The following is a 24,848-nucleotide window of genomic DNA, read 5'->3' as shown; positions in this document are numbered from 1 at the left end:
TGGTAGCGGCTAAATCACGCTCAAGCTGACCTGTTTTTAATAATTGTTCAGAGAGGGAGCGATGAATTAATTTGGAGTCAAACATGTAGTTTAAAATACACATACATCAATGTTCTATCTTCAAGTGTAATTGTGCATTAATCAAAACAAAATGCAGATCACATCTACAGCCCTCAATTTAAGTGATGATGTGTAGTTAAAAGAAATCCCTGCATTGACTATGATGACACCACAACTTAAATGCTCAAATGGTGATCCAATGCACCATTGAGGGGGCCATTTTGAAACATTACCACGACTAGATGTAAAAAATTGTCTCTCAGAAATCAGATGAATTCATTGCCCGTTATTCCTGTTATACAACCGGCATTTTGACATGCTTTAATTTTTAATAAGGCCACATTAATAAACGCAGGCAGGGGAAAGCACTACAAGAGAGGGAAGTCCCAACTTCGCACCATCCCAGTTGCGTCATCATATCCAACACATTCTGTTTCATGTCCTGACGATTTAATAAGTTTGCTCATGCTCCATATAGCATCACAGAGGAGCTATCGTGTTTGATGAGCAAGCTACTGACTAGGCCAGTGTGCTACCGCCTATTAAAAGGGGTTGGGAGGAAGCAAAAATAAAGAGACGCTCAGATGATGACATCACAAGAAGCAGTCTTTTTTTCCCTGGCGTTACATGAAAACATCCTTTGTTTACCGTAGTTCCAGCTTCATTAGAAGGTGGTGAAGAACATTCTTGTGTATTGCATTCTGGGAAAATTCAGTGCGCTATTATAATTCATGTCTATTTTTTTAACCATGCATGAATAAGCATGGGTTGTTAATTTTAATATGGAATGTCCACTAAATATGGAATAATTAAACATGGAGGGACGCCTGGCCACTAAAACCTGCAGGCTTTGCACTGAATCACCCTGAGACCAAAAATAACTAAATATGGAGAAAAAGCAGGGGAAAAAAGATTTAAAATTAGTACTCATTCAGACATCTGACTCATTTGATAAGGTTTATTTTAATACAATGGGAGTTATGCACAATAGCTTTGGTTCAATAAGGATTTCCATTTCCTTTTTACCCAATTTAGACTACAACGCAAATTTTGCCGGTTCAGTTGAAATTGATTTGTCACTGGCTCTGTCACAGTCAAGTGTTTATATGGCGATGATCATGTGTTTAATTGTTGCTGTTGCTCTCGCGCGGAAGATAAGTTTCCTCCTTACCACAAACTACCAAAGTGGACTCATTCAGTTTGAGGAAAAATGGTTTTTCTCTAAACTCCGAAACATTTTGTTAAGCCAATGGCTGAACACCCTTGTCATCTACATATTGTATGTGTACAGAACAGCTATATCTGGATGTAGAACTCAAAACAGAACTCCATCCGTTTGAACAAACCAACACAACCGTCCAGTGGTAAGCAATCCCAGAAGCTCTCATTATAGCGTCTAAATTCAAATAAGGAAAAGGGTGCAAGGGGGCCCTCTAGTGGCCACACCAGTTAACAGCCTAGTAGCCAGTATTGCTGTAAAATTCAAGTTGGGAAAATTCCATGGAAACAGATGTGTATATGTTGTAGAGAACAAGCCTGGATTACTGAGTATGTTAGAGGATTGTTTTGTGGGCTTGACTTGGACGAATGTGAGAGAAAATTATTCAAATTGTTTATTATTACCTGTAATTCCTAAGGACACTAAACCACCAGCCCCATTTTACATAGGTGAAGTAAAATAATGTTTTTACTGTACATGGGGATTAAAAAACAAAATGCTAAAAAGTACATGTTTGTAAACAAAAAATAATTAATAACTTGCTTTTTCACATAGCAGATAATTAAGTGCTTGCATTGACCATTTCAATATTTTATACAAAATTGTTACAAGATCAACATCTCTTTCTATAAACTTGTCTGCAGACTTGATCCTCACAGCGAAGCTCCTAGATCAAGCAACAGGAGAAAGAGAAATGACACATCCAACAATCATCTTTGTTGTGTACCTCTCTCTCACACACACATGCACGCACACAAACACACACATACACGCACACAATAGTAAATGTACTGATCGGAACATCCTATGATCTATTCATTTTACCCTTGACAACCCACATCGTACTACAGGGTAAAAGCATGGTAAAAGCAGAGTAAAAGCATAGTAAAAGCAGAGTAAAAGCATAAGCATAGTGAAAGCAGAGTATAGGCATAGTAAAAGCAGAGTAAAAGCATAAGCATGGTAAAAGCAGGGTAAAATCATAAGCATGGTAAAAGCAGAGTATAAGCATAGTAAAAGCAGAGTAAAATCACAGGAAAAGCATGGTAAATGTGTGATAAAAGCAGAGTAAAAGCAGCATAGAAGCAGAGTAAAGGCATGGTAAATGTGTGGTAAAAGCAAAGTAAAAGCAGCATAGAAGCAGAGTAAAAGCATAGTAAAATCAGCGTAAGAGCAGAGTAAATGTGTGGTAAAAGCAGAGTAAAAGCACAGTAAAAACACTGTACCATGTACAGCCGATCTCCCTCAATCCAGTGGGTCCAGCCTCGGTTCTCCTTCTCTCCCTTCTGAACGCACACGATTCTGTCACCATCCCAGTTCACCACAGTCTGAGGGCAGAGAGGAAGTTCAGCACATCCATGCCACTGTACAACCTGTTCACTTTAATATTACAATGACACTCAAACTGAGGGAAAACCTGTTCAAATCTCCCATCTATCGATCAATAAACTGTTCGAGAGAAAATGACATTGGTCATGCCAGCCACACCCCTTTGGCACGAAAAGAACCACGGCACAGATGAGAAGAGGAGGGTTCGCGCTGGCTGAGTACGTCCTTACTTTGATCCTCCTGTTGTCCAGTCCCTTGGTGAATTCCTCAAACTCCTCCCCCATCTTGAAAGAGCAGCTGTAGCTCCGGAAGGGGCTGACGGTCCTCATGGTGAAGACGTCGCCGCTCTGCTCGATGACCCTCTGCGGCCGCAGTAGCCGGGCGATCTTCCGCGTGGGAAAGTCGATTCCTGAGTCGAGGACGCGTCTGTGTCAGAACGGCTCAAACCCATTTCAGATACTGTACCTATCAACCCTAGTAGAGCTGTCACTGCTCCTGAAACAATAAGCTTACTCTCACTGCTTAAACAAAGACTGTACACAGTAAAATGTTCGGTGTTAAATCAATTCTTACAGAGTACTTTTAAGTACTCCAAGAGTGCATGTGGTCCCTATGACTAATATATATGTTAGTGTTGAATTAATACCGGACATTTTATTTAGTGTTGATTGACAAGTCCTTTAGGAAATTCCTCGTGTGCCATACAGCAATCTTCAGATATCCATCTCACAACCAACAATAACAGCAATAAGCAGCAACAAACAACAACAGCAGCATCAAGGCACCCCAACATTATGGCAGGCCTACACACAGCATAAAAATGAAAGTGCAGCATCTCCAAAAACCATGATTCAGTAGCTTTTATTTCACAGTTCAAGAATATACTCAAGGGCAAAATAAATATTCTTTCCCCATGGTCACCCTAAAGATTTTTGTTCTACTTATTGGACGTATTGAATCAAATAACCTTGAACTGAATGATAAAGAAATTTACATTTTCTGACAGTTTATATCACTGAATAGCATTGTAACTCAAAACCTGGAGACTGTAACATTGGATGTTCTGTCATTTAGCTTACCAAACAAATGCATTGCCATTGGTTGCTTTTAATAAAACCAGAAAAGCTATTCTATTGCGTACCATTGTGTGCCTGAACCTAAAACGACCATTGCAAAGCTAACTTTAGAAATAAAAAAAACCAACGTACTCACCGATTGCCGACATCCACCCTTCAAAATTGTCGTTGCTGACCATGTTCCACGTGCCACTGAAGTCGACGGGCATGTTGAACCCGTTAGTTACGTGTTGCCAGGGAAACTGTTCCGACCCGCAAGCTGCACTTCTGTCCTCAGGCTGAGACTTCCCAATTTAGGCAACACTACAGGGGCACACGACCAAATTGAGTTTTACTACCACCTGAATAACGGACAGGTGGGAGGTCTTCTACTGCTTTCATGACGGCTAAGAGTCCGTCACCTGACCCAGTTTTCAAAAGTCTAAGGTGGTCAGTCAATTCCCAGCTGTTCTTTTGCAGAAAGTTGTTCGGCATCATAAAACACCTAGTTTCAGATTCCCCTTAATGTTCCTTTGTATTAATGTAAAAAAATCAGTTGAAATTAAATTAAATGGATGCGAACCACAACTAAAAAGGCATTGCGATGACCAGTTATGTGGAAGATTTACCAGGCTAAAGCCAATAATCTGGTGTATGCAAATGGTGCACATTTTAATAAGGGTCACCCCTGGAATGTCCTCTCCTCGAAACAATGCACAGTGTCGTCGTCAAGGAAATGCAGCATTGCATTATCTATATCATGGATTTGTTTTTCAGTATTCTTATTCCAACCGCTTTTTGGTCTTATGGATTTTCCATTTACTTTCAGTTTAGGTTGAATGATGCCATTTTCATTTTAATCTTTCGTCGTTTAAGTTTCCTTACAAATGAACTTGATTATAGACTTTTTCCAGACAGATAAGGACAAAATAAGTTGAATTTCAGACAAATGTGCAATTATGCATGGGGTTGTAAAGCCAAAACAAACCACACACCTTTAACATACTTGCAATTAAAAATAAATAAAAAAAACACATAATTGTGGCTGTTTTTAAGGCTTTCAGGTTTTTTTATTTTTAGATAGAGGGTATACATATAATACAATGTATACAAAAACAATTGTGAGTTAGCAATCTGCAATTGAGCCCCCATTTCTCATTAGTGCCTGAGGCCCAGACCTAGGCCACCACCAGGGCGTAACTAGCATTGCAGACACTGAAGTCACGTCCATTGTATTTCCTCCCCCCCAACCCCCATGTCCATTTCTAAAGCCTATATTTGATTTCATTTTTTTAGTGAGAACGCCGGTTACAATTCACTTAGGCGGCAAATGAATGGTATTTAATATTTGCTCAAAGTTAAGCCTAATCTAGAAGCATGTGCAGCATTTACATTGTAAAATGCATCCTCAGTTAAATTTACAAGGGGAAAATAAAGAGCATACCAGGTCCTAACCTACCATCCCCACCCCAGCTCTAACCAATCTGCCGACCTCAGTGTTTATTAGGTCCTGGTTACACTCCGAATCACCACTGATGTGCACCCTATCAGATGCCAGTTTCAACTTCATATTCTTTGGTGAACCTTGTACCAGAGCTTGTGAGATCTAGTGAAAGAACCACCTACCAACACTAAAAAGACGAGATTTATAGGCAAATTCTACAGGTCTGTATAGAATGGACAATGAGTCTCTTCTGCCATGTTAATCTCGAGTAAGCTTCCTTCTGAGAGCATTTGCAGAACATACAGGATAAGCTACATAGAACCTACTGTCAAATAAATCCTGTTATTCCATCTCACACACTAAGACGATTGGCACCATTAATGCTTCACTTGTATGCTCCAAATTACATAAGTAACTCAGATGATTTGTCAACCAGCTTAGTGCATCTCTGTTTAGACCCTTTGAGAGACATCCTTGCAGGCTTGTATAACCACAAAATTGTTTTGGGGGCAGTAGTGTAGTATAATGGTTAAGGAGTTAGTCTTGTAACCTAAAGGTTTCAGGTTTGAATCCCTGGTAAGACACTTCCGTTGGATACAATGAAAGTCGCTCTGGATAAGAGCGTCTGCTAAATGCCTGTAATGCAAGGTTTACCCCAAAACTGCTCAAGGTCAAGGTCTCACATCAGCTAACCAGTGTAATTGTATTGTTCAGCTTTTATCTTGTCATTTTCTCCAAGAGGGCCAATACAGACAAACTAATAGGGACATACTGTAATATTGTTGTAATATTAAATTGGTGTTGAGCATCACCAATATGCCAGACAACTAAATGGGGATGTTTCCATTTTCCAGTGCAGAGTCCTGAATGTGTTCATGAAGTGTCATTCTTCCAACACCTCCCCTCCACCCAATCAGCTCATTAAATAGGTCAAGTGTTTTATGCAATCACAGGTGCTTTATTCAGCATCTACGGAACACGGGAAAATAGCAGGAGCAAAATTTTGACAGGGGATTTCATACTTAATTTTCATGAAAAGCCATCTTTGAAGACAAGTGTGTGCAGACGCTAAACTGCATTCAGTGGGCTGTGGATGAACGGTTTGGTATTTGAGGATTTAAATCATGACACTAACAAAACAATTGTAAAACATAAGCCAAAATGTTCAAAGTAAAAAAAAAAAAAAAAAAAAGTTAAATACAATTGATTTTCTGTCTGCAATCAGCAAAATCATGGATTCTTTTTAAAAATTTGTTGGCAGACTTGGCCTTCACAACAGAGCTCCTTGAGAGAAGAGAAAGAAATGAGATTATAGCAACATATGGACAGAAATTAAACTTTAAAAGAAATGCCAGAAAAACAGTTTAAAAACCAAACCCTATTAGGAGTTCAAATGAAACCTAAGCTTTTAGAACCAATCAAAACAGTTGTCTAGCATTTCCGCTCCTTCCCAGTCAAGTAGGGAGAAAAAGAAATCCACCGTACCAGGTAGAGGTGATCTCCTTTGACCCAGTGGGTCCAGCCCCGATTTCTCTTCTCCCCCTTCTGCACACACACTATTCGTTCTCCATCCCAGTTCACCACAGACTGAAGGCAAAACGACTCATTAAATACAAGTGTAGACCATTTAAAATGTTAAACGCGGTTTATAGAAAAGAATGCATGTAGGCTATTGTACATGAGTGGCTTCGACTTTTCAAAAAAGTAAATTCAGTGACAGCCACATTTGGGTGGAAATTATGATTAAAAAGCCAGCAAGTAGGCAGATGTGGCACAAATCACCATCCTACCTTGCACTTCCTGTTGTCCAATCCTTTGGTCACCTCCTCAAACTCCTCCCCGATGTTGAAAGAGCAGTGGTAGTTTCTAAAGGTGCTAACAGTCTTCATAGTAAATAAATCACCATCTTGATCGATCACTTTCTGGGTCTTCAGCATGCCCGCAAGCTTCCGCGTTGCAAAGTCAATATCTGTACGGTGATAACATGTAAAGAGACGGTTAACGCAACTGGTGTGAAAGAATCAGTGTAACACCAGCTTGCTCCTGTGTGGATACAACAATGTGAAATGCGCACTTTAGGCCGAGGACACACGCTATAAAGCGGCTCTTCGGCGATACTGCAGTGCCAATTCAACCATGGATGCCTAAGCATTTTAATAATCTTTAATAATCGCTGCGTTGTACGACTTTAATAAAACTGAACCCGTTGGAGTTGGACCGAAGTTCCTCACCGATAGCTACCATATATCCGTCGAAGTTGACATTACTGATCATATTCCACGTGCCGCTGTAGTTAACAGGCATGTTATCTCTCAGATGTGTACGTAGAAGCACGCTCAGCTGGCAACGAGAGCCTCAAACTTAGACGCTTGCAGCTCCAACGCGAAAGAGTGGTTTTACACTACAAAACCGCCCGAATTTAATTTGTGAAAGGCCAAGCTATCACGTGCCGCATACAGCCTAAAACATCTGAGACAACTACTTCGTTAATTGTAATTAACTATTAAAGCCAACGTTTTTCTATTAACACATGGGATTGCAGCAATTGGTTATATAAACGTACGGTCTGTCATTAAATGAAATAACGAGCTGGAATTTAATTTCACAGCTGCGCATGGGCTACCAATAAAGAAAGAGCTAAGCACTACTTAATTATTTGTATTAGGTCTGATAGGTTAATGATTATGCATTAACGGAAAACGGTGTGCATTTTTATCTTTGACAACGATTGCGTGTTTGTATATTAACCGTTTTAACAACACCCCCCCCCCCAAAAAAAATAAATAAAAAAAAAATAATAATAATAATAATAAATAAATAAATAATCGGAGCTCAGGGCCATTCTGGGTTACTGACATTGAAATATAAAACGGCCGATAAATACTGCACCAGATGAGCTTCCACAGCCTTTTACCAAGAGGTCTGTAAATCTGTAAATGTCAGAAAACTCATTTTTACACACTCGCTGCTGCACTGCTTCAAGACGAGTCTTGATTTATTGGAGCACATGGCTAGCCTGCCTGAATCTCAGAGCTCGGCAGACAAGACTCTCTCAACTCAAACATACCTGGGAGTCCGTAATGCAAAGCAGGTTCCCTCCCCACCCATGCGCTTCCTTAAAGCTATAGAAAGTGCAAAAACATTTTCACATTTTTGCATTTTATGCAAGTGGTCGTGTGGGGTGAAACATACACTACTTCATGCTTGCGTTCTTACAATATGAAGACAGATATGCAGTACTGGGTTGTTCATTTGGAGATCAATTCAACGATCAAGCATATTGCCGTTTGTCCACTTCCCAGATCCACTTCATGTTATATTCTTCTTTCTGAAATCAGTAAACAGTTGCACTTCCAGTATCTCAGTGTGAGAAACAGCTAAACAGCACTGTATTGTAAATTTGCCTCAAGAAAATATACAGCAAAATATCAGAATTAAATCTTTTTATCTTTTAATTTTTAAAAAATAAAGGCTTACATTTGGCATTTTGTAAGACATTTTGAATATTTCATATCAAGATGTCTCATGTAGTTCATTATATCATGGTAAAGCTACCATTTGGATTTCTTTTCATGTTTGTGTCCCCTTTTAAGTCATATCAAATGATAGGGCAAGTCATAAAATTAATGTTTTTAGGAACTCACAAAATTAATAAAAACGTTAAAATTTCCACAAACAGTAGCTGAATACATAAGAATTACTCTAGTGCGTTACAGGTATTATCCCCCAGTTTTAATTATTTGAGAATACTTCTTTCAACTGTTCATGTTTTCCTGCAGATTCTACTTGATGGATGCAAATACAGCACTGATGTATCACTTTAGTGAGTAACCATAAGCATTAAAAAAATACATACCGAACCAAAATCTGATAACCCTGGATCCAAGTCATTCTTATACAACATTGTCATTAGACTCTTTTCAATAAGGGTTTGCCTACTGCTCAAATTTTTACTTCATCTATAGCACCATTGTTCAAATTATTGAAAACAATCAAAATACAGGCTTTTGCATTTACAATGGAAAAATACCTTACATTTTATAACCTTTAAGGTTAATCACAAATGAGGGGGGGCCTTCTGTAATCTCTCTTTTTTGTGTTCTAAGAGTGCCCTCTAGTGGTATACGTTGTTACATACCACTCATTTAAACACTCAACTATCTGATCCTTAGAGACACATCCATGTAAGGCATGCTAGCCCTAGGATTGTTTATGAAGAATGTATCTGTGCAGGCCACACAGGGAATGCAGCAAGAATGTTGTTCTTAAACTCAAACGGTGTTGAGCAATGTGTGAAAAACATTATACTCTTCTCTTCATTCCATCCTTCCCGTACTTCACTCCGAAGTGTGGAGCCTTCTGATTTTTAAAATTTTTTATTAAAAATTCCTCCTTAAGAAATGGCAGCCATCTTCTTGCCTTCAGACGTTCTTTTTGAAAACTTGCTTGCATACTTGTCCTTCACAGTACAACTCCTAGGGAAGAAAAGTGGGAACGAGGATAACGGCATTAACCCATTAAGGTGTAAGAATACAAACATGTGATTAGAATGTTCTTAACTGAACATTGTAATGCAGATGTAACAATCACTGTTGGTGACTGAAAGCAGTGGAGTTCTAGAACATTAACTTATAATAAAAATAATAATAATAATTAAAAAAACCATTCCAAAAAACCCCCCCGCTCTTCAAAGGGTTAAATTTAAGTGAAAAGTGAAAGGGATGAGATCTGCATAGCATCACTGTTGTTGCGGAGGAGCAGCTGACGGCAATTGAGAGCATTGCACAATAAAATCTATTCAGAGCTGTGTTGCATGGTAAAAAAAAACCAAAAATAAACAACAACAACAGCGATGCACAGTGGAAACAGTGCTTTACCAGGTGAAGCAGGTTGTCCTCTATCCAGTGAGCCCAGCCGCGGTCCTTCTTCTCCCCCTGCTGCACGCACACCAGCCTGCTCCCCTCCCAGGACACCAGCGACTGCAAAGCACAGGATTACACACTCATTCTGCGGTCACAGGCAGGTTTACACACTAAATCTGGGTGGAAATCCGTGTAAATTCAGGGAGGTGAACTGACTGGGGAAAAATGAAGATTTGTAAAACAAACAAAAAAAGGTTTGGAAATAGCTAGGATACAAAATATGCTAAAAAAATGCATGATCCAGTTCCCCTTGGCCTGCATTCTACCCCCCCCCCCCCCCCCACCCCCCAACCCATGTCCCGTACCTTGCAGTGCCTCTCGTCCAGACCCTTGGTGAACTCCGGAAACTCCTCGTCCAGCCTGAAGGAGAGGGTGTAGTTCCTGAAGGTGCTGAGGGTCTTCACCACGTAGACGTCCCCCTCCTGCTCCACCACCTTCCTGTGCTTCAGCTGTAGGGCAAGCTTTCGCATGAGGGCTCCTACTCCTGGGGAGGGACGGGTCACAGTCAGGGACAAACAGGCTTTATTCCTGCGGCACTGTGTACGCAGTGAATCCCCGCTCAAATCAGGTAACGTAATGCTGTGATATCAGACATGACCGCTTTGAAGCCTGACATCTCAGAACTACATTTGGTTGGAAACCTACAGTTGTGGTATAGCCTCTCGACACACAGGCCCCAAAAAAAAAAACTGGATCAATAAATATTTCAATTGTGTGGCTTCGCTTGATGTATTCGCAGGCGTGTTTTGCCTAAGCTTTGAAGACATGTTTATGAACTTCTTTGAGGCAGAATTAAACATTAACACATATCAAAAAAGTCAACTGAGCCAGATCCCACACTAAAGATCAAACAAACACAAAGGCAAAAGAAGCATTTTTGTGCATAAATAAGTTTATATAATGGCGCCTGTCTAGAATAGAAAGGCTCATTTAGCCCATTTCTGTTCATTGCTTGGGCAAGAGGCAAAAATTAATTCCCTGTTGCAGTGTACTGTTTCATTAAATATTCACTTATAAATAACCAATGAGATTACATGTATTGAATAGCGCATTGCTGTATACCTGCAGCAAAAACATACACAAACCTCTCCCTGTCTTCCCCCTCTCCCTCTCTCTCTGTCTCTCACACACACACACACACACGCACATACACACACTCTCTCTCTCTCTCTCTCTCACACACACACACACACACACACGCACACAAATTCAATTAGGTTGCCATTGAAGCAACATTTTAAATACTCACCCAGTGCTATCATGTACCCATCAAAGTTGATATTGCTGATCATTTCCCAGCTACCACAGATAATGCCAGGCATACTCAGGCAGGTCTGACTGGATATATTGTATTATATGTCTCAGGCGGAGGGAAAAACAAACTTTCCAGGTGCTCAGAGTGAGATGGACATGAGAAGCACAGACCACTTTGTTTTAAAACAAAAGGAGCTCAGATAAGGGGCGGAGTTGGCTTTTCGCCTGAAGCTCATTCGCCGGTGCTCTAGGGCGTAGCTCCGCCCCTTCACTCTGGCACTCTTTCTGACCCCTCGGCTGTTTCTCTAACGATCAGCCGGGCGACAGGTGTGTCCTCTTCCTTGCAACTCACTACTTGTAAATTACCTCTTTTTTTTCTCATCATTTTTAGAAACAACATTTTCTAGCCTCTGGGTGCTGTCAACCGTCAGTTACATAAGTAAATCATTGCCCAGAATGATTTATTTACCTGTTTAGACGCTGTAGCATAACGCTACTGGAAGGAAGAAGCCTGCCTTGGTTCTCAAGGTGCAGCATGCCTACAGACCACTGCGCTGATGTGCCGTTAGTTATATGCTGTTTCACCGTCCATCTTTAGACCAAGATATCAGCATGAGAGCCCAGCAAGTGCACATTTATTTACCTCTAAAGACAGAGATGACCCCTGACACAGAATTAGTCTGATATTTGACAGGGTGTTGCCCAAATTTGCTGAGCAAAGACTTCGTGTGAAATGTGATAATGTTAATCCTGAGATTAACTAACAAAGGTGTTAGTCTGAGGTGATCTGCTAAACAAGATGCCCAAATATTGACAATGACAGACCTTTGCCTTCAGGCTTCAAGATCACTGCAATAATAATAATAATAATAATAATAATAATAATAATATAAACATAAAAATAATAGTAAGAATAATAGTAAGCATAGCATAGGACATTACTGTGCTCTGAAATGCTATAGCTGATCTACATGACATGACCCAGATGAAAGATTATGAAGATTAATGTAATCAGTGCTTCAGTGTTTGAAGGTATACCTGGGACCCAAACTATAGAACAGAAGTTACAGCCCTCAGCCTTCCTTCCCCATTGTGACTAAATTTGATCAGTCAGTGTGAAAGTGTATTCCAGGCGGATCAAAGGAGTCTCCAAGTATGATTGGTTCAGCCATTTCATCAAATCATGTGTGAAAGGATTGATCTTAGCACAGGTCTACTTGGGTGGGATCCTTGCATTGATGTTTAAATTAACAATCTTTAGCAGATGAGGACTAGACAAGCCACAGCACACAGGTAAACATAAATAGCCTTTAATTAATAGAAAATGCAATGATGATGCACTTCACAGTCTTTGTCTTCCTTTTAATCTAACATTCATGCACTTGCCACGGTCTGTCCAGCTAATTAATTAAATGACTCATACTCACAATGGTGCTCTTAGAAATGCCCTGTGAAACAAATAAGCAGAAATAAATTTTTCAGGATGAAAATTTCACACAATTAAGATAAACCTTTTCTTATAATATTTCCTCTCCACATTAAAAATACAAATGTAATTCAAAAGTAATTGAAACATATGTGATTTCTGTTCAATGATCAATTATTATTATTTTATTTTATATTATTCTATTTTTATCGTAATTTGAGAATTGGTCTAATATACCTACTCAATTCCAAGGTGGTATTTTACACTTTTAACTTCCCTTTCCCACAGACATGATACTTTCATCTTATTTCAATTGCATAACCGTCTAACGGCTGTGAGATTGATGGGTACCTGATCTGTCACCTGCTGAGGAATGCTGCTCAGTCATGCTAAAGTTGTCCAGGACGTTCTGCTCCCTGCAAACGCACTCAGGTACAGGGAAGAAAAGGTACACGCTTTTCTGTTGCATAATTTTGTCTACAGGTGGTGTGACTGCAGATGTCCCCACCCTTCTACCTTGGTACATGACACACAGTGCATGTAAGCCTGAGCATTGTGAATGTGTGTGTGAGAGTGAGTGAGTGTGAGTGAGTGTGTGTGTGTGTGTGTGTGCATACGCGTGTGTGACTGTGTGTGCGTGTGTGTGTGTGTGCGTGCATGTGTGTGTGTGTGCGTGCGTGTGAGTGTGAGTGTGAGTGTGTGAATGTGTGTGTGTTCACGCGTGTGTGTTCACGCGTGTGTGACTGTGTGTGTGTGTGTGTGCATGTGCCTGTGTGTGTGTGCACACGTGACTGTGTGCATATATGCATGTGTGTGTGTGTGTGCATGCATGCATATGCATGTGTGTGTGTGTGTGTGTGTGAATTTTATCCTTTGGGTTGCCATAGGCTTTTGGGAACCATCATACCTGTCCTTGCACAGGTAGAAAATGGACACCTCTTCTGTCACTTTGTTCTCCCTTATTGATGATCTTCTCCTCACTGAGAAGCTCTGCTCATGTTTTGAGCTCATCACATGCAGTGGTTTCCGCAGTATATGCAGATTGAATACCCCCAGCACACGAGGAGCTTTGTAACATGTGGCTTTCCTCTGGAAACGCAACTTGTTTGTTTTCCTGGAGAACATGTGAACACACTTATAACCGACATGCTGACTTTCAAACTCAAGACATACTTGTTTGAACTAATGATGATGGTGTATAAGGGAGCTTTTTTGCCGACCATGCTCTACAGGCCGTGTGCTGTGGATAAAAAATGCCCAACCAAGCATGAAGTAAACACAAAACAGTGCTCTGGCCAATATTCCTTTTAATTGCCGCATTGGCTCTCTGTCACAGAAACTGTCAGCAATACCATAGCACAAAAGTCACTTAATGATTACATTAATTAATTATTATTTCTGAAATGTGTTATTAAAAATTGAAGTGTAAGAGAATGTTTAATAATCTGTTACCTCGTAGCATAAATAACTGCTAATTAAATAGGACTGGACTATATTTCCTGATACTTTAATTGGCAAAATAGAAATGCGCTCAATACATGTGAAAAAAAAATCCAATATTGGGGCTGGCAAAATCATATTGCAGGGAGCGAAGATATATACCATAATAAGCATTATATTGCGGCGACATAGCTCAGGAGGTAAGAGTGGTTGTCTGGCAGTCGGAGGGTTGCAGATTCGAGCCCCACCCAGGGCGTGTCGAAGTGTCCCTGAGCAAGACACCTAACCCCTAAAATGCTCTGGTGAATGACAGGTATCAATTGTAAAGCGCTTTGGATAAAAGCGCTATATAAATGCAGTCCATTTACCAATTTACCATTATATCCGTGTTCAGACCCAACAATATCATTTTATTCTTTAATATCTTTGTAGAGATCGAGTGTCTTTGATGTCGCTTGAACTGAGCGGTATCTGATTGGACCAAAAAAAAACTAACACATGCCTCTGATTGGACCACAAACCGGAAACCAGTGTACCATAAAAATTGTTCCCCTTGTCAAAGGCACATCCCAAATAATAAATAAACAGCACGGAAGGGGATGATATCGCAAAATAGATTTGCTTGACCATAACCAAAAGGTGAGAAAGGGAGGCATTTCAGTTCAGCTGGATTGCCATACTGAACGCACTATCCGTAAGGAAATATGTAATGTAAACCATTAAAAGAATTAAAATTAAATAAAAAAACAAGTTTTGGAGCTAACTAGCCACCAAGGACTTGTATAAGTTTAGCTAACTAGCTATTATAGCTATCTTAGTGCTGTCGCCGCAGCTAACTTGTCTAGCTAAAGCGAGCATTGAAATTGTACTAAGAATAATTTTAACATTATTAGCCAGTGATAGTGTGCTGGCCAAATTGCTATTCACCTGGGTGTGTCAAGTTGTCTTTTTAATAAAAACGTTTCTTCGTGAATAATACCAGGTTTCTCTGCTCTTCTGTAAACATGCATTTAACTAGGTTGCTACCGTTTCTATGCGGTGGTTTGTGGAACTAGCTAGATTGATATGTAGTTCGATAATTTGCCAGAAAGATAGGACACATTTTTGGCTCCATATGCAGCTTGCTGAATAACAATATACTTACGTTTTAGGGCGTAGCCATGGCTTCCCGGGGGAAATCGGAAACAACTAAATTAAAACAAAACATGGAGGAGCAACTCGACAGACTAATGCAGCAGCTTCAGGACCTGGAAGAGTGCAGGTAGCTCATTCATCTTAATCCCATCGCCAAAAAAGCGTACTGCCAACGGTAGTAAATGGCATTGGTACTGACGGCAACAATGTGTCCCCGACAAACAATGGAACGATATACCATATTAATGAAACACCTGGCTGTGCGAGCATGATTCCAAGGTATCAGTGCAACAACGGTGTGCAATCTTAATTGCGAATTAAACTGCCTGCCAGCATTTTAATTGTACTATGTAATGTTGGAATAAATTTAACTCTGAGTAAATCAAGTTTACGGTCTTAATTGCCGCTGTCATCCTAATTTATCTTTGGGGTGTTTTCAAAAGGAAGAACTATCACAAATGATTCCACAGAGACCATAACGGTAAGGTATAGGCCAAAGTTTTTGTTTATGAAGTGTTTGATGAACCACAGCCCCATAGCCCCCTGGCCCCGCCCCAATTCTTAGCCCCTTTGTGGAATGTTGAGAGTGCCTCCGCCCAGCCAACGCATCCCTGCTCTGATATTCACAGAGACGAGCTGGAGGAGGAGGAGTACGAGGAGACTAAAAAAGAGACCCTGGAACAGCTGAATGAGTTCAATGAGTCCCTGAAGAAGATCATGTCTGGGAACATGACACTGGTGGATGAACTTGGAGGAATGCAGCTGGTAGAAATGATTTTTTAGATTACGATTTATCTATGTAATAATTTTAAAAAAAAATTTTTTTTTTAAAAAGGACAATTATATTTGTGCGTTATCATTACCCCCAGTAGCCCAACCATGTTGATAAGATGCAACCTCCTTTGTGCCGTTCGTACCGTGGTGCGTTTTTTAAATTGTGAATAAAGATCTGTGGCTTGTTCTGAGAGGTGGTGCTTAGTGCTCTGGGCGGCAGTGTAGTATAACGGGTTAGGAACTGGTCTTGCAACCTAAAGGACACTGTCGTTGTGCCCTTGAGCAAGGTACTTGACCTGCATTGCTTCAGCATATATATCCAGCTGCATAAATGGAAGCAATGTAAATGCTGTGTAAACGTTGTGCAAGTCGCTCTGGATAAGAGTGTTTGCTAAATGCCTGTAATGTAATGTAGTGTTAATTCTCCGGCTTCCCTAGGCCATTCAGGCAGCCATTAGCCAGGCGTTCAAGACCCCCGAGGTGATCCGACTCTTCGCCAAGAAACAGCCCGGGCAGCTGAGGACCCGGCTGGCCGAGGTGAGACGGGAAACGTTTACCTTTTTCATTTTACACCTTTGTCTGACGCCCTTATCCAGGGCCCTGTGTCACAAAGCAGGGTCACTCAGTTGGCTGGATAACTGCACTGAGTAAAAGCCCTGAACCCACCTAAATCTAGAACGTGGACTGAAGTAAATAGAGCAGTTCTGGGTTATACTCAGCGCAGCTACCCAGCTAACTCAGTAATCTTGCTTCAATAACACCGCCCAGAGAAACTTACAATTACTGCACAAAAAAAAGACAAAGACCTTAATTCGTAAATCAGCAGCATCTCAAGCTGCAATTAACAAGAGTGCAATGGTCCAGCCATAACACCCCAGTGATAGGTGTTGCTAGAATTAACACGTGGATGGGAAAAATAGAGAGGGTTTTTTTTTTTTAAAGCCAAAGTGAGAGACAGAGACTCTGTGTTAAAGGTGGAACTTTACTGCACATGCCCGGTTGTGGGGGGGGAAGAGAAGAGATTTGTTTTTGAGTGGCAGCGCTCGGGCGAGGGTCGAAAATGCGACGCGGCGCTCGTGACGCGCGACTGTCTCTCTCGCCGCAGATGGACCGCGACGTCATGGTGGGGAAGCTCCAGAGGGACGTGTACACCCAGCAGAAGGTGGAAATTCTCACGGCGCTGAGGAAGCTGGGCGAGAAGGTGAGGGGGCCGCTGCAGCTGCGGAGAGTGAATGGACTCGGATGGGAAAGATATACGCACTGCAGCGTGGACGGTGTTCACCCACACGTCACACGCAGACAGCTTGCATTACTGCCCAGGCGGTTTTACTGGCTCACAGCTTTGATGATCACCGAGCTGTAAAAAAAAAAAGGTGTGGTTCCGTTACATACAAATGCTTCCCCCCCTTTTGAGGTTAAAAACACCAATGGCAATGGAAGTACAGAAATTTAGAGCTCATCTACGGTTAATGCTTTCTGACCATGCATTCAGACTCCTTGTTTTCCATAGCATACAACAAGTGGTCATCATGGTCAAAACATTTTGCTATCAGATTCTAAGGATCTAAGGCTGCCCAAATGCTAGGTTTAAGATGCATTTAAAAAAAAAAAAAAAGTCCCAGTTCTGTAGTGACCCAGGTCATGTTATATTATGGTTCTCTGGAGAAATCCTGATTCAAAATGCTGATTTTCCTTCTTCTGGGTTCGCAGCTCACAGCCGAGGACGAGGCGTTTCTCATAACGAACGCTAGCGCCACCCTCAGCCAGTTTGAGAAAGTCACCGCAGACCTGGGTGAGGTTCTCCTCCTTTTTTAAATTATCAGTGTGTTATTGACGCATGTAAAAGTCATCCATACACGCATCAAAACACATTTCATTTGGAGTTTCCCAATAGAAGCATCTTATAACCAAAGTTAATAATTTGTTATCCTCATTTGTGTTGGGTTACATATGAACCCCCCCTGAAAAAAGTGGTTGTGCTTGTCAAAATAACTGCTGGAGTTATGACACACTTCCTTCCTCAGGATCAGAAGACAAGATTTTGGCCTTGGCTTGCTCTGGTGTGGAGAAAACCAAGACATAGAGAGCAGCTTGAATCTCCTCTCCATTCCCAAGATCACCCACTTAACTGCGTAGGCTGCTGCTAAACGTCTTTTGAGGGAAGAGAACACTTCTCTTACTCTCATATAATTTAATCATGTCACAGTTGGCAGTCGGTCCAAGCAGTGTTTTAGTAGATTAAATTGTTTACATGTCATTTTTCATCCATTGCATTTCTTGTACGAAAGTTGTTTTTATGCAAGATGAGATCATTCAAAACCTCCATCCACGTGCTTGTCGTTATCTCGGTAACAAACATCTTGCTTGTAAATATGGTACTACATTGGCATTTCCGTAGGATTCCTTTTTATTTGAACTTCTGTGGTCTTCAGTTAAATGAGTAATACGTTCGTTCATGCCTTAATCGCGGTTAAATCAGTGTAAATGTGAAGCAAACATTTGGACAACATTGATAGGATGAAGCACGAAGGACTTGTAATTGCAACGTGTGCAAAAGAATATTGTGCATATTTGAAGTCTGCAAAGCTTGAATTTGCTGAACAGTCCGTATATACGAGTTTTTGCTCATGTAAAGCTAGATCGGACGAGGAAAATCCTGACATCCAAGCACTTTCAAATGAAAATATCCAGGATAGACAGTCTCAGCCATGTTGCATTGGCAAGTTTCACCATGAGAAAAGCCACCAATAGTCTTCTAATAATGGGGCACTTGATATTAATGTCATCATTTACACAAGGCAGATCAGAAGGCAAATCAATGGTCTTAGATTTTAGCTCTTCGCTAACAAGCAAAACCAATTTGTAGCTTTTTGTAATACGAGCAGCTTCGAGAAGTCTCTCATCCCTGTCAAGATCATCGGCGTGGGCGGGGTTTGTTGTTGACAGTGTTCTGCTGTGAGGAATTTCAGGGTTTCTCTCGGTAAATAAAGCGTAGAACACTTGTGATATTGCAGTACTAATTGTTGGAAGTGTTAACGTTGTCTTTGTATACTCGTTTTATTTCACAATATGAAATGTTAATGGAATGTAAGCTGTGGTAAGTGTTTTGCATTTTTTGTAAAAATGGTTGATTTTTTTTGTTTGTTTTAAAGTTGTATTAGAACTTTGTGGAAAAGAATTATAATAAATGGCACTAGTGATATATGCAATGCCTGTAATATTGTGGCATTCTACAGCCAGCAGGTGGCGCTGCAGCACATAGCATGTGGTGGACCAACTTCACTGCATCCCTTTCTTGGGGGTAATTAAAATTTTAGAGGCCTTGCTTTCACTGTTATCAATGGCACAAAAATAATTCTTTGTACTGGTTAAAAAACGACAACTTGCGTCACACAGCAAGTCACCCTATGGCATTACATAACCCACCCAAGGGTGATCTTAAAACAGCATACGAGGACATGTTTCATGACACCATAATACATTTCACAAATTAAGAAGGCAAAATCGACTTTCTTTTTTTAATTCCAACTCTTCGTCCTTTATTTTGTTCGAGAGCGAGCACCAACTTAGCCACAAGCTAAGACGAAAAAGCGAGTACCGCCCCAAACAATCACAAAGGCGGCTTGCAGCAGCCCTCAGACCACCGTTCCTTTCACTTTTACAGCAAAAAAACAACTTAAATAAAACAAAATGGTGAACACGGACATTTCGAATGGCGAAACGGACAGTTGTAAGGATAGTGTAGAACAACATTATCTGAGAATCAGCAGTATATTTACAGACTGGTTCACAATATTTAAAGAGCTACAACCCCCCTCCGAGTTCTGCCGCACAATGCCACAGAATTTACACTGAGTCGGTATCCGACTGTGCAAAAGACGAGATTCCCCTAACCTCAATGAGTGTATGCGATGAGAACCGGACTCATAATATATGGACACACAAGGTCACAACTATTTTACCACAAGAACTCACGAGTCGGAGTATTATCAACATGCAGATTCAAGATTGGAGATCTACATCAAAAGTAAGCACTTTTTAAAAAGCAGCGCAATTTAGTATCTGGTAAACAGATGCATATTTGTAATCAATTGCTTATGAAAATATTTGCATTATAACATTCGGTGTCTGCCAGGTTTTCGAATGGAATGACACTACTGGATCCAGTAATGGAGAGAAAAATGTCTGTAAGCGTCTGTAAACTTCACAACAGCCGGTAAAGTCCTCAAAAATGAGATATTAAATGACAAATATTTTCAGTGAATGAATTATATGGAGATTGTGCGAGAAGGAATGGGGATATGTCCACTGGCTCTTATACATCCACACAAGCCTCTTTCACCTCAGTGCATGAAGCAATGCACCTAAAAAATTTAACAAATTATTCAGACCAACTTCTGACCATACAATTAGCTCAAATCCACACTGGCTTCATATAGCAATTTTAACAATGTACAGCCTTTCAGAAGTAGTTTTTTTTTTTTTTTTTTTTAGCAAACTTGACAACATATCTACAGATGATATCATATGGAAAGATCTACCATCTATACATCAACATGAACACAATACATCTATGTAAGACAATTTCAACTTTCACTTTTTATTAAAACTAGCAATTTTTTTTCCAGAATGATCATTACAACAAAACTGAAATAAAATCGATCCCCCCGCACTGGAGGGAAAATCTAGCATTTTCATAATTAAAAAATAGGTTTTCCGCAGCTGAAACCGCATGGGCTTTGTGTGTTTTGTTAGTTGCGTTAAAATGTGCTGAGATCGGCAAAAGGCACTCCCAACTGCCACTCATGGAGTCTGGGCCTCCCTACGGGCCCCATTCAAATCGAAGGGGAAATCGCTGGCCAAACTTTGCACCAGTTCATTTCTGTCATTATTATTATTTGCATTTCACTGGAGTTGTTTGGGTGACACAAAGTCACTGCTTTACCAGACCCTCAACTCTATATTAAAGTCTCATAAAAACTGCCTAACATACAGTAATGAACACTAAAAAAAAATCATTTTAATTTGAGTCAGTTTGTACTTTAAACATCCCCAAGAATAAAATATCTCTATGGTCAAGCCTATGATATTTTCACTTTCGTGTAAATGTGTACCTTTAATATCTGAGGTTTCTCGGGTCGTGTTTACCCCTCATTGGCTGTATAATCCTTCCTCATGTCTCCTTCTCACATAAGTCAGCAAACCTGACATTAGGAAGCTGAAGACTCATTCATTCAGACGTCCACAAGACCTGGGAATTCTACGGTTATTTTTGTGAGTAAATAATGCCACTCAATCCAAGTTTCAGATAACAAATGAAAGGGTGACCGGCAACTTGTTTTTGGGAAATATAGACCATTTCTTACCAATTCATTGCCACTATCTTAACCAGGAGAAAAACAAGTTTACCAAATGTAAACAAATCTTAATAAAACTCTACAGTTTCATGTACAGTACAATACAATCTAGAGGTAAACTGCAGAAGTATTCATAGTTTTAATGAGACCCAAGATTGAATTTAGAATGTATATGGCTGATTTTCTTAAGCATTTTTAAAAAAGAAATTGCATGCACATTTATTTTATCACCACGATCGCTTCACTACACACAAAAAAAAAAAAAAACTTGGAAAAAACCTTTAAGAAAAAAGGTGTCATAAGAATTATTTTAATATAACATGGAAACACTTCAGAAAATTAATCTTATACATGCTCCTTTCAAGACAAAACAAATCTTGTGATCTGACAACCTTGCTCGAGTATTGACTTCTGCAGTGGAGTTACTGAAAATGTTCTTGCCTCACCGATCTCAAAGAATGGCAGCAACCGAGCTTATTTTATCGCGCCACTGTGAAGCACCAACTACCTGCAAAGCCCAGCTCCTCCTTCAGTAGTCTGTTCTCATCGTTTGGTTTGATTTGATTTTGTTAAAGTTTCAAACGTGGCAGGTGACCGCAATTCACACTGTCTTGTGAAGAGAAGTGAAGTGATTGTGTTGGATTCCCATGAGTCATCTATGCACTACAGGAGTAAAAAAAAAAAAAAAAAAACTACCATGCTGAAACACTCAACACAGCAAAACCTCCATAAATAACAAGCTCCTAATCACCCGAGGGTTACTGTTCTCAAAGCCCAAAAAACCCCCACTGGCCAAATAGAGAATTATGTTGGAAATGATACAGAGCAAAGCCTTACGTTTGCCTAAGTCATTTATACTTGTGCAAGCCCAGCAAAGCACAGCCCATGGAGCCACGATACTTCACCGGCCACCAGCCACCACACCCCCTGTCCCCTTCCCGAATAACCCCTTCCCAAATAAAAGCATCGAATGAAAAACGTTCACCGAAACCTCAGTTCCTCTCCTCCGAAGCAGACGTTTTACACAAGCACAACAGAAGAGGTTCGCCTGTTTCCAAACATGCTACAGCCTTTGAAACGCAAATATTCAAGTGTGTTCCGCATTCTTCGTTTTCATATGCTGGACCCATTTTTTCTAGGCTTGGTCTTTACTACCACATTCACTAATAACGTAATTTCTCTCATATTTACAAAATATTAAAAAGTAATTTATTCCTCTATACGCATGACCTTTGCAAGTTTTAACTCATGCACTAAAAAAAGGAGGGGAAAACAAAAAAAGGGAAAGCAATCAGCCTGAAGGGCTGTGTCTCTCTAGCCAAAACAAACAAAACGGAGAAAAAGCCAAAGAGCGTCTTTTCATCTTTGTCTGCTGAGAAAATCGGAATTTCATCTGCACGTTATATACATAAAAACCTCAAGTTGGAACGGTTACAGCTGGAAAATAAAAAAAAGTGCAAGTGTTTCCCAACAGAGCCAAAAACATACACAAATCTTGGGCGTCTCCCCAAAAAAAAAAAAACAATAATAATAAATACACTTGAAATCGAATCCTGTGCTTGCCCTACTGTGTGAATATTGAACTGTACGACTCAGGGAAACCTTGACCAATAGAAGTTAAGCTGAAGCAGCATATTGAGCCAAAGACAGGATTTGTATTTTACTTTAAGGATCATTATCCATTTTCTGTCTTACACCACGGGTGCAGAGGAAGGAAACGGTAGAAGGGAGATGGAATGCTCCAACGGTGCTCTGTGTGTGTGTGTGTGTGTGTGTGTGTGTGCGCGCGCGTGCGTGTGTGAACGCATGTGCCTGTGTGTGTGTTTGTGTGTGAGCCTGTGTGTTTGCGCGCCTGTGTGAGTGCCTGTGTGTGTGTGTGAACGCATGGGCCTGTGTGTGTGTTTGTGTGTGTGCGCCAGTGTGTGTGTGTGTGCACGTGAGAGAGGGGCGGGGTCAGTAGGTGAGGGTGGAGTCGTCCCACTCCAGCTGCTGCTGTCTGTTGGCCGCCTGCTGGTCCTCGGGCTCACCACCCTCCTCATCCTCGCTGCTCTCCGACTCTGCGCTGGTGATGTCATCTTCCTCTTCGCCATCCTCGCTCTCCTCCTCTTCCTCCTCATCATCCTCACTGCTGTGCTGGTCTTCATATGTCTACAGAGCAAACAAGAAGAGAAAGAAAGGATATGGATAATGAGAGAGAGACATCGCCCACATGGAACTTGTCCCTGGCCACTTGATGAATTCATTCACAAAAAATATATATATATTTGCTTCAATAAAACTAATTCTATGTTTGTCTTACATGACTCACATGACTGATACTCTCTAGAATGGATGTTGTCATAGCTATAACTGTAAAGCTCTGTGGATACGAGCATCTACAAGCTACAGAAATAAGACTAATGAGGATCTAAAACAAAGGAACTGGTGGCCCGTGAGGGAATAGGATTTGTGCCTGAAACGAGAAAAACAAGAATATTGGTAATTTTATGCAACGCGTTAATGATACCGAAACAAAACACAGGGGGTACATTTTCAAGTAATGAGACAGGATCTCTCTTCCGTTACAACTCGTGCTAATCATAGTGACATAAAATAATGGCGTACAGATCAATTCAAACTGTGCTGGAAATTAAACTGTATTCCAAGAATACAAATAATCGCATCCGAGTTGAAAATCTCCACCCCGGTAAAATTAACGGCAGTTGGTTCAGTTCTTATGCTGTTACTTGTGTTTACTGCGGCAGAATTCTAACCAAATATAGCTCGGTTCATTTACATAGGTTTTGAATCACGCCTTCTAAAAATTCAGTCCTGCTCATTTCAAAACTGGTCTTTTTTTTGATTCAGCATTACAATACAATTCCCATCCAGCATTTCACTGAAATCTCATAGACATGACAGGAAAATACTGCACAAGGAATTATGGGAGCCTGAGGCAAACGCAAAAGTCCCTGCAAATGTGTAGATGATTGATTTTGAAATCTCAAATATGACAGGTAGTACAGAGCATGAATTCTTATGTAAATATACTCATTGTTTTGAATATGAGTAGATTTCTTCCCAGCTACATCATCAGGAAAATTGGTATAAAATATTAGGAGCCAAATCTTGTGAAGTAGAGCACTGCATATATCTTGTCCTGGGTGTTTTGTACTATGGTAGGCAGACAATAAAAATACATTCTTTAGGCCGAACGCTACTATCTTTGTGAACAAATTGTAATATCAGTCTGAGAAATCCATTTGTTTTGTGCTACTATACGTATCGTTCAAATAAATTTAAAAAATGTAATTAATAATCAACTGTATATATAACCAACATACAGGTTACCATATTTTTATTTTGGGGGAAAAAAAAAAAAAAAACATAAGTGGACAAAACACAAAGCAAATGCAATTTTGAAGTGGGAACATTTCCTGTGCACTTCAGATGGA

The 24,848-nt window shown here is 40.3% G+C and overlaps 5 protein-coding genes across 13 annotated transcripts in view; 1 reads left to right on the top strand and 4 right to left on the bottom strand.

Moving 5' to 3' along the window:
• Nucleotides 1-1,004: 1,004 nt before the first annotated feature.
• LOC135235372 (retinoid-binding protein 7-like) lies at nucleotides 1,005-4,289 on the bottom strand. The gene is made up of 4 exons (XM_064300812.1): nucleotides 3,821-4,289; nucleotides 2,839-3,017; nucleotides 2,506-2,607; nucleotides 1,005-1,946 (listed from the first exon to the last, which is right to left on the bottom strand). Exons 1-4 carry the CDS (start codon nucleotides 3,891-3,893, stop codon nucleotides 1,893-1,895), a joined length of 408 nt encoding a protein of 135 aa, XP_064156882.1. The 5' UTR covers nucleotides 3,894-4,289; the 3' UTR covers nucleotides 1,005-1,892.
• Nucleotides 4,290-6,044: 1,755 nt separating this feature from the next.
• Nucleotides 6,045-7,558, bottom strand: LOC135235371 (retinoid-binding protein 7-like). The gene is made up of 4 exons (XM_064300810.1): nucleotides 7,339-7,558; nucleotides 6,898-7,076; nucleotides 6,593-6,694; nucleotides 6,045-6,391 (listed from the first exon to the last, which is right to left on the bottom strand). The coding sequence occupies exons 1-4, from the start codon at nucleotides 7,409-7,411 to the stop codon at nucleotides 6,338-6,340; spliced, it is 408 nt and encodes a 135-aa protein (XP_064156880.1). The 5' UTR covers nucleotides 7,412-7,558; the 3' UTR covers nucleotides 6,045-6,337.
• Nucleotides 7,559-8,625: 1,067 nt separating this feature from the next.
• LOC135235369 (retinoid-binding protein 7-like) lies at nucleotides 8,626-15,434 on the bottom strand. 6 transcript variants are annotated; one of them, XM_064300804.1, is made up of 9 exons: nucleotides 15,294-15,417; nucleotides 13,617-13,843; nucleotides 13,061-13,136; nucleotides 12,711-12,731; nucleotides 11,753-11,875; nucleotides 11,279-11,363; nucleotides 10,335-10,513; nucleotides 9,985-10,086; nucleotides 8,626-9,582 (listed from the first exon to the last, which is right to left on the bottom strand). In XM_064300804.1, the coding sequence occupies exons 6-9, from the start codon at nucleotides 11,349-11,351 to the stop codon at nucleotides 9,529-9,531; spliced, it is 408 nt and encodes a 135-aa protein (XP_064156874.1). In that variant the 5' UTR covers nucleotides 11,352-11,363; nucleotides 11,753-11,875; nucleotides 12,711-12,731; nucleotides 13,061-13,136; nucleotides 13,617-13,843; nucleotides 15,294-15,417; the 3' UTR covers nucleotides 8,626-9,528. The 6 variants fall into 6 exon arrangements, with proteins under 6 accessions (XP_064156874.1, XP_064156875.1, XP_064156876.1 ...); XM_064300805.1 differs by having other exon boundaries at nucleotides 13,061-13,125; XM_064300806.1 differs by lacking the exon at nucleotides 13,617-13,843 and having other exon boundaries at nucleotides 15,294-15,434.
• On the top strand, nucleotides 15,307-19,259 carry lzic (leucine zipper and CTNNBIP1 domain containing). Its single transcript, XM_064300803.1, has 6 exons — nucleotides 15,307-15,410; nucleotides 15,913-16,048; nucleotides 16,496-16,594; nucleotides 17,163-17,258; nucleotides 17,768-17,849; nucleotides 18,082-19,259. The coding sequence occupies exons 1-6, from the start codon at nucleotides 15,310-15,312 to the stop codon at nucleotides 18,138-18,140; spliced, it is 573 nt and encodes a 190-aa protein (XP_064156873.1). The 5' UTR covers nucleotides 15,307-15,309; the 3' UTR covers nucleotides 18,141-19,259.
• A 302-nt stretch (nucleotides 19,260-19,561) lies between these two features.
• Nucleotides 19,562-24,848, bottom strand: part of LOC135235367 (calsyntenin-1-like) — a 41,603-nt gene continuing 36,316 nt past the window's right edge. For all 4 annotated transcript variants that reach the window (XM_064300799.1, XM_064300801.1, XM_064300800.1 and 1 more), the window contains one exon: nucleotides 19,562-23,562. In XM_064300799.1, the coding sequence (XP_064156869.1) occupies nucleotides 23,368-23,562 (195 nt within the window). In that variant the 3' untranslated portion in view covers nucleotides 19,562-23,367. The remainder of the gene's footprint in view (nucleotides 23,563-24,848) is intronic.

The sequence above is a fragment of the Anguilla rostrata genome, chromosome 11, assembly GCF_018555375.3.
Source record: "Anguilla rostrata isolate EN2019 chromosome 11, ASM1855537v3, whole genome shotgun sequence".
Taxonomy (NCBI): Eukaryota; Metazoa; Chordata; class Actinopteri; order Anguilliformes; family Anguillidae; genus Anguilla; species Anguilla rostrata.
This window is presented reverse-complemented; position numbering and strand designations above follow the sequence as displayed.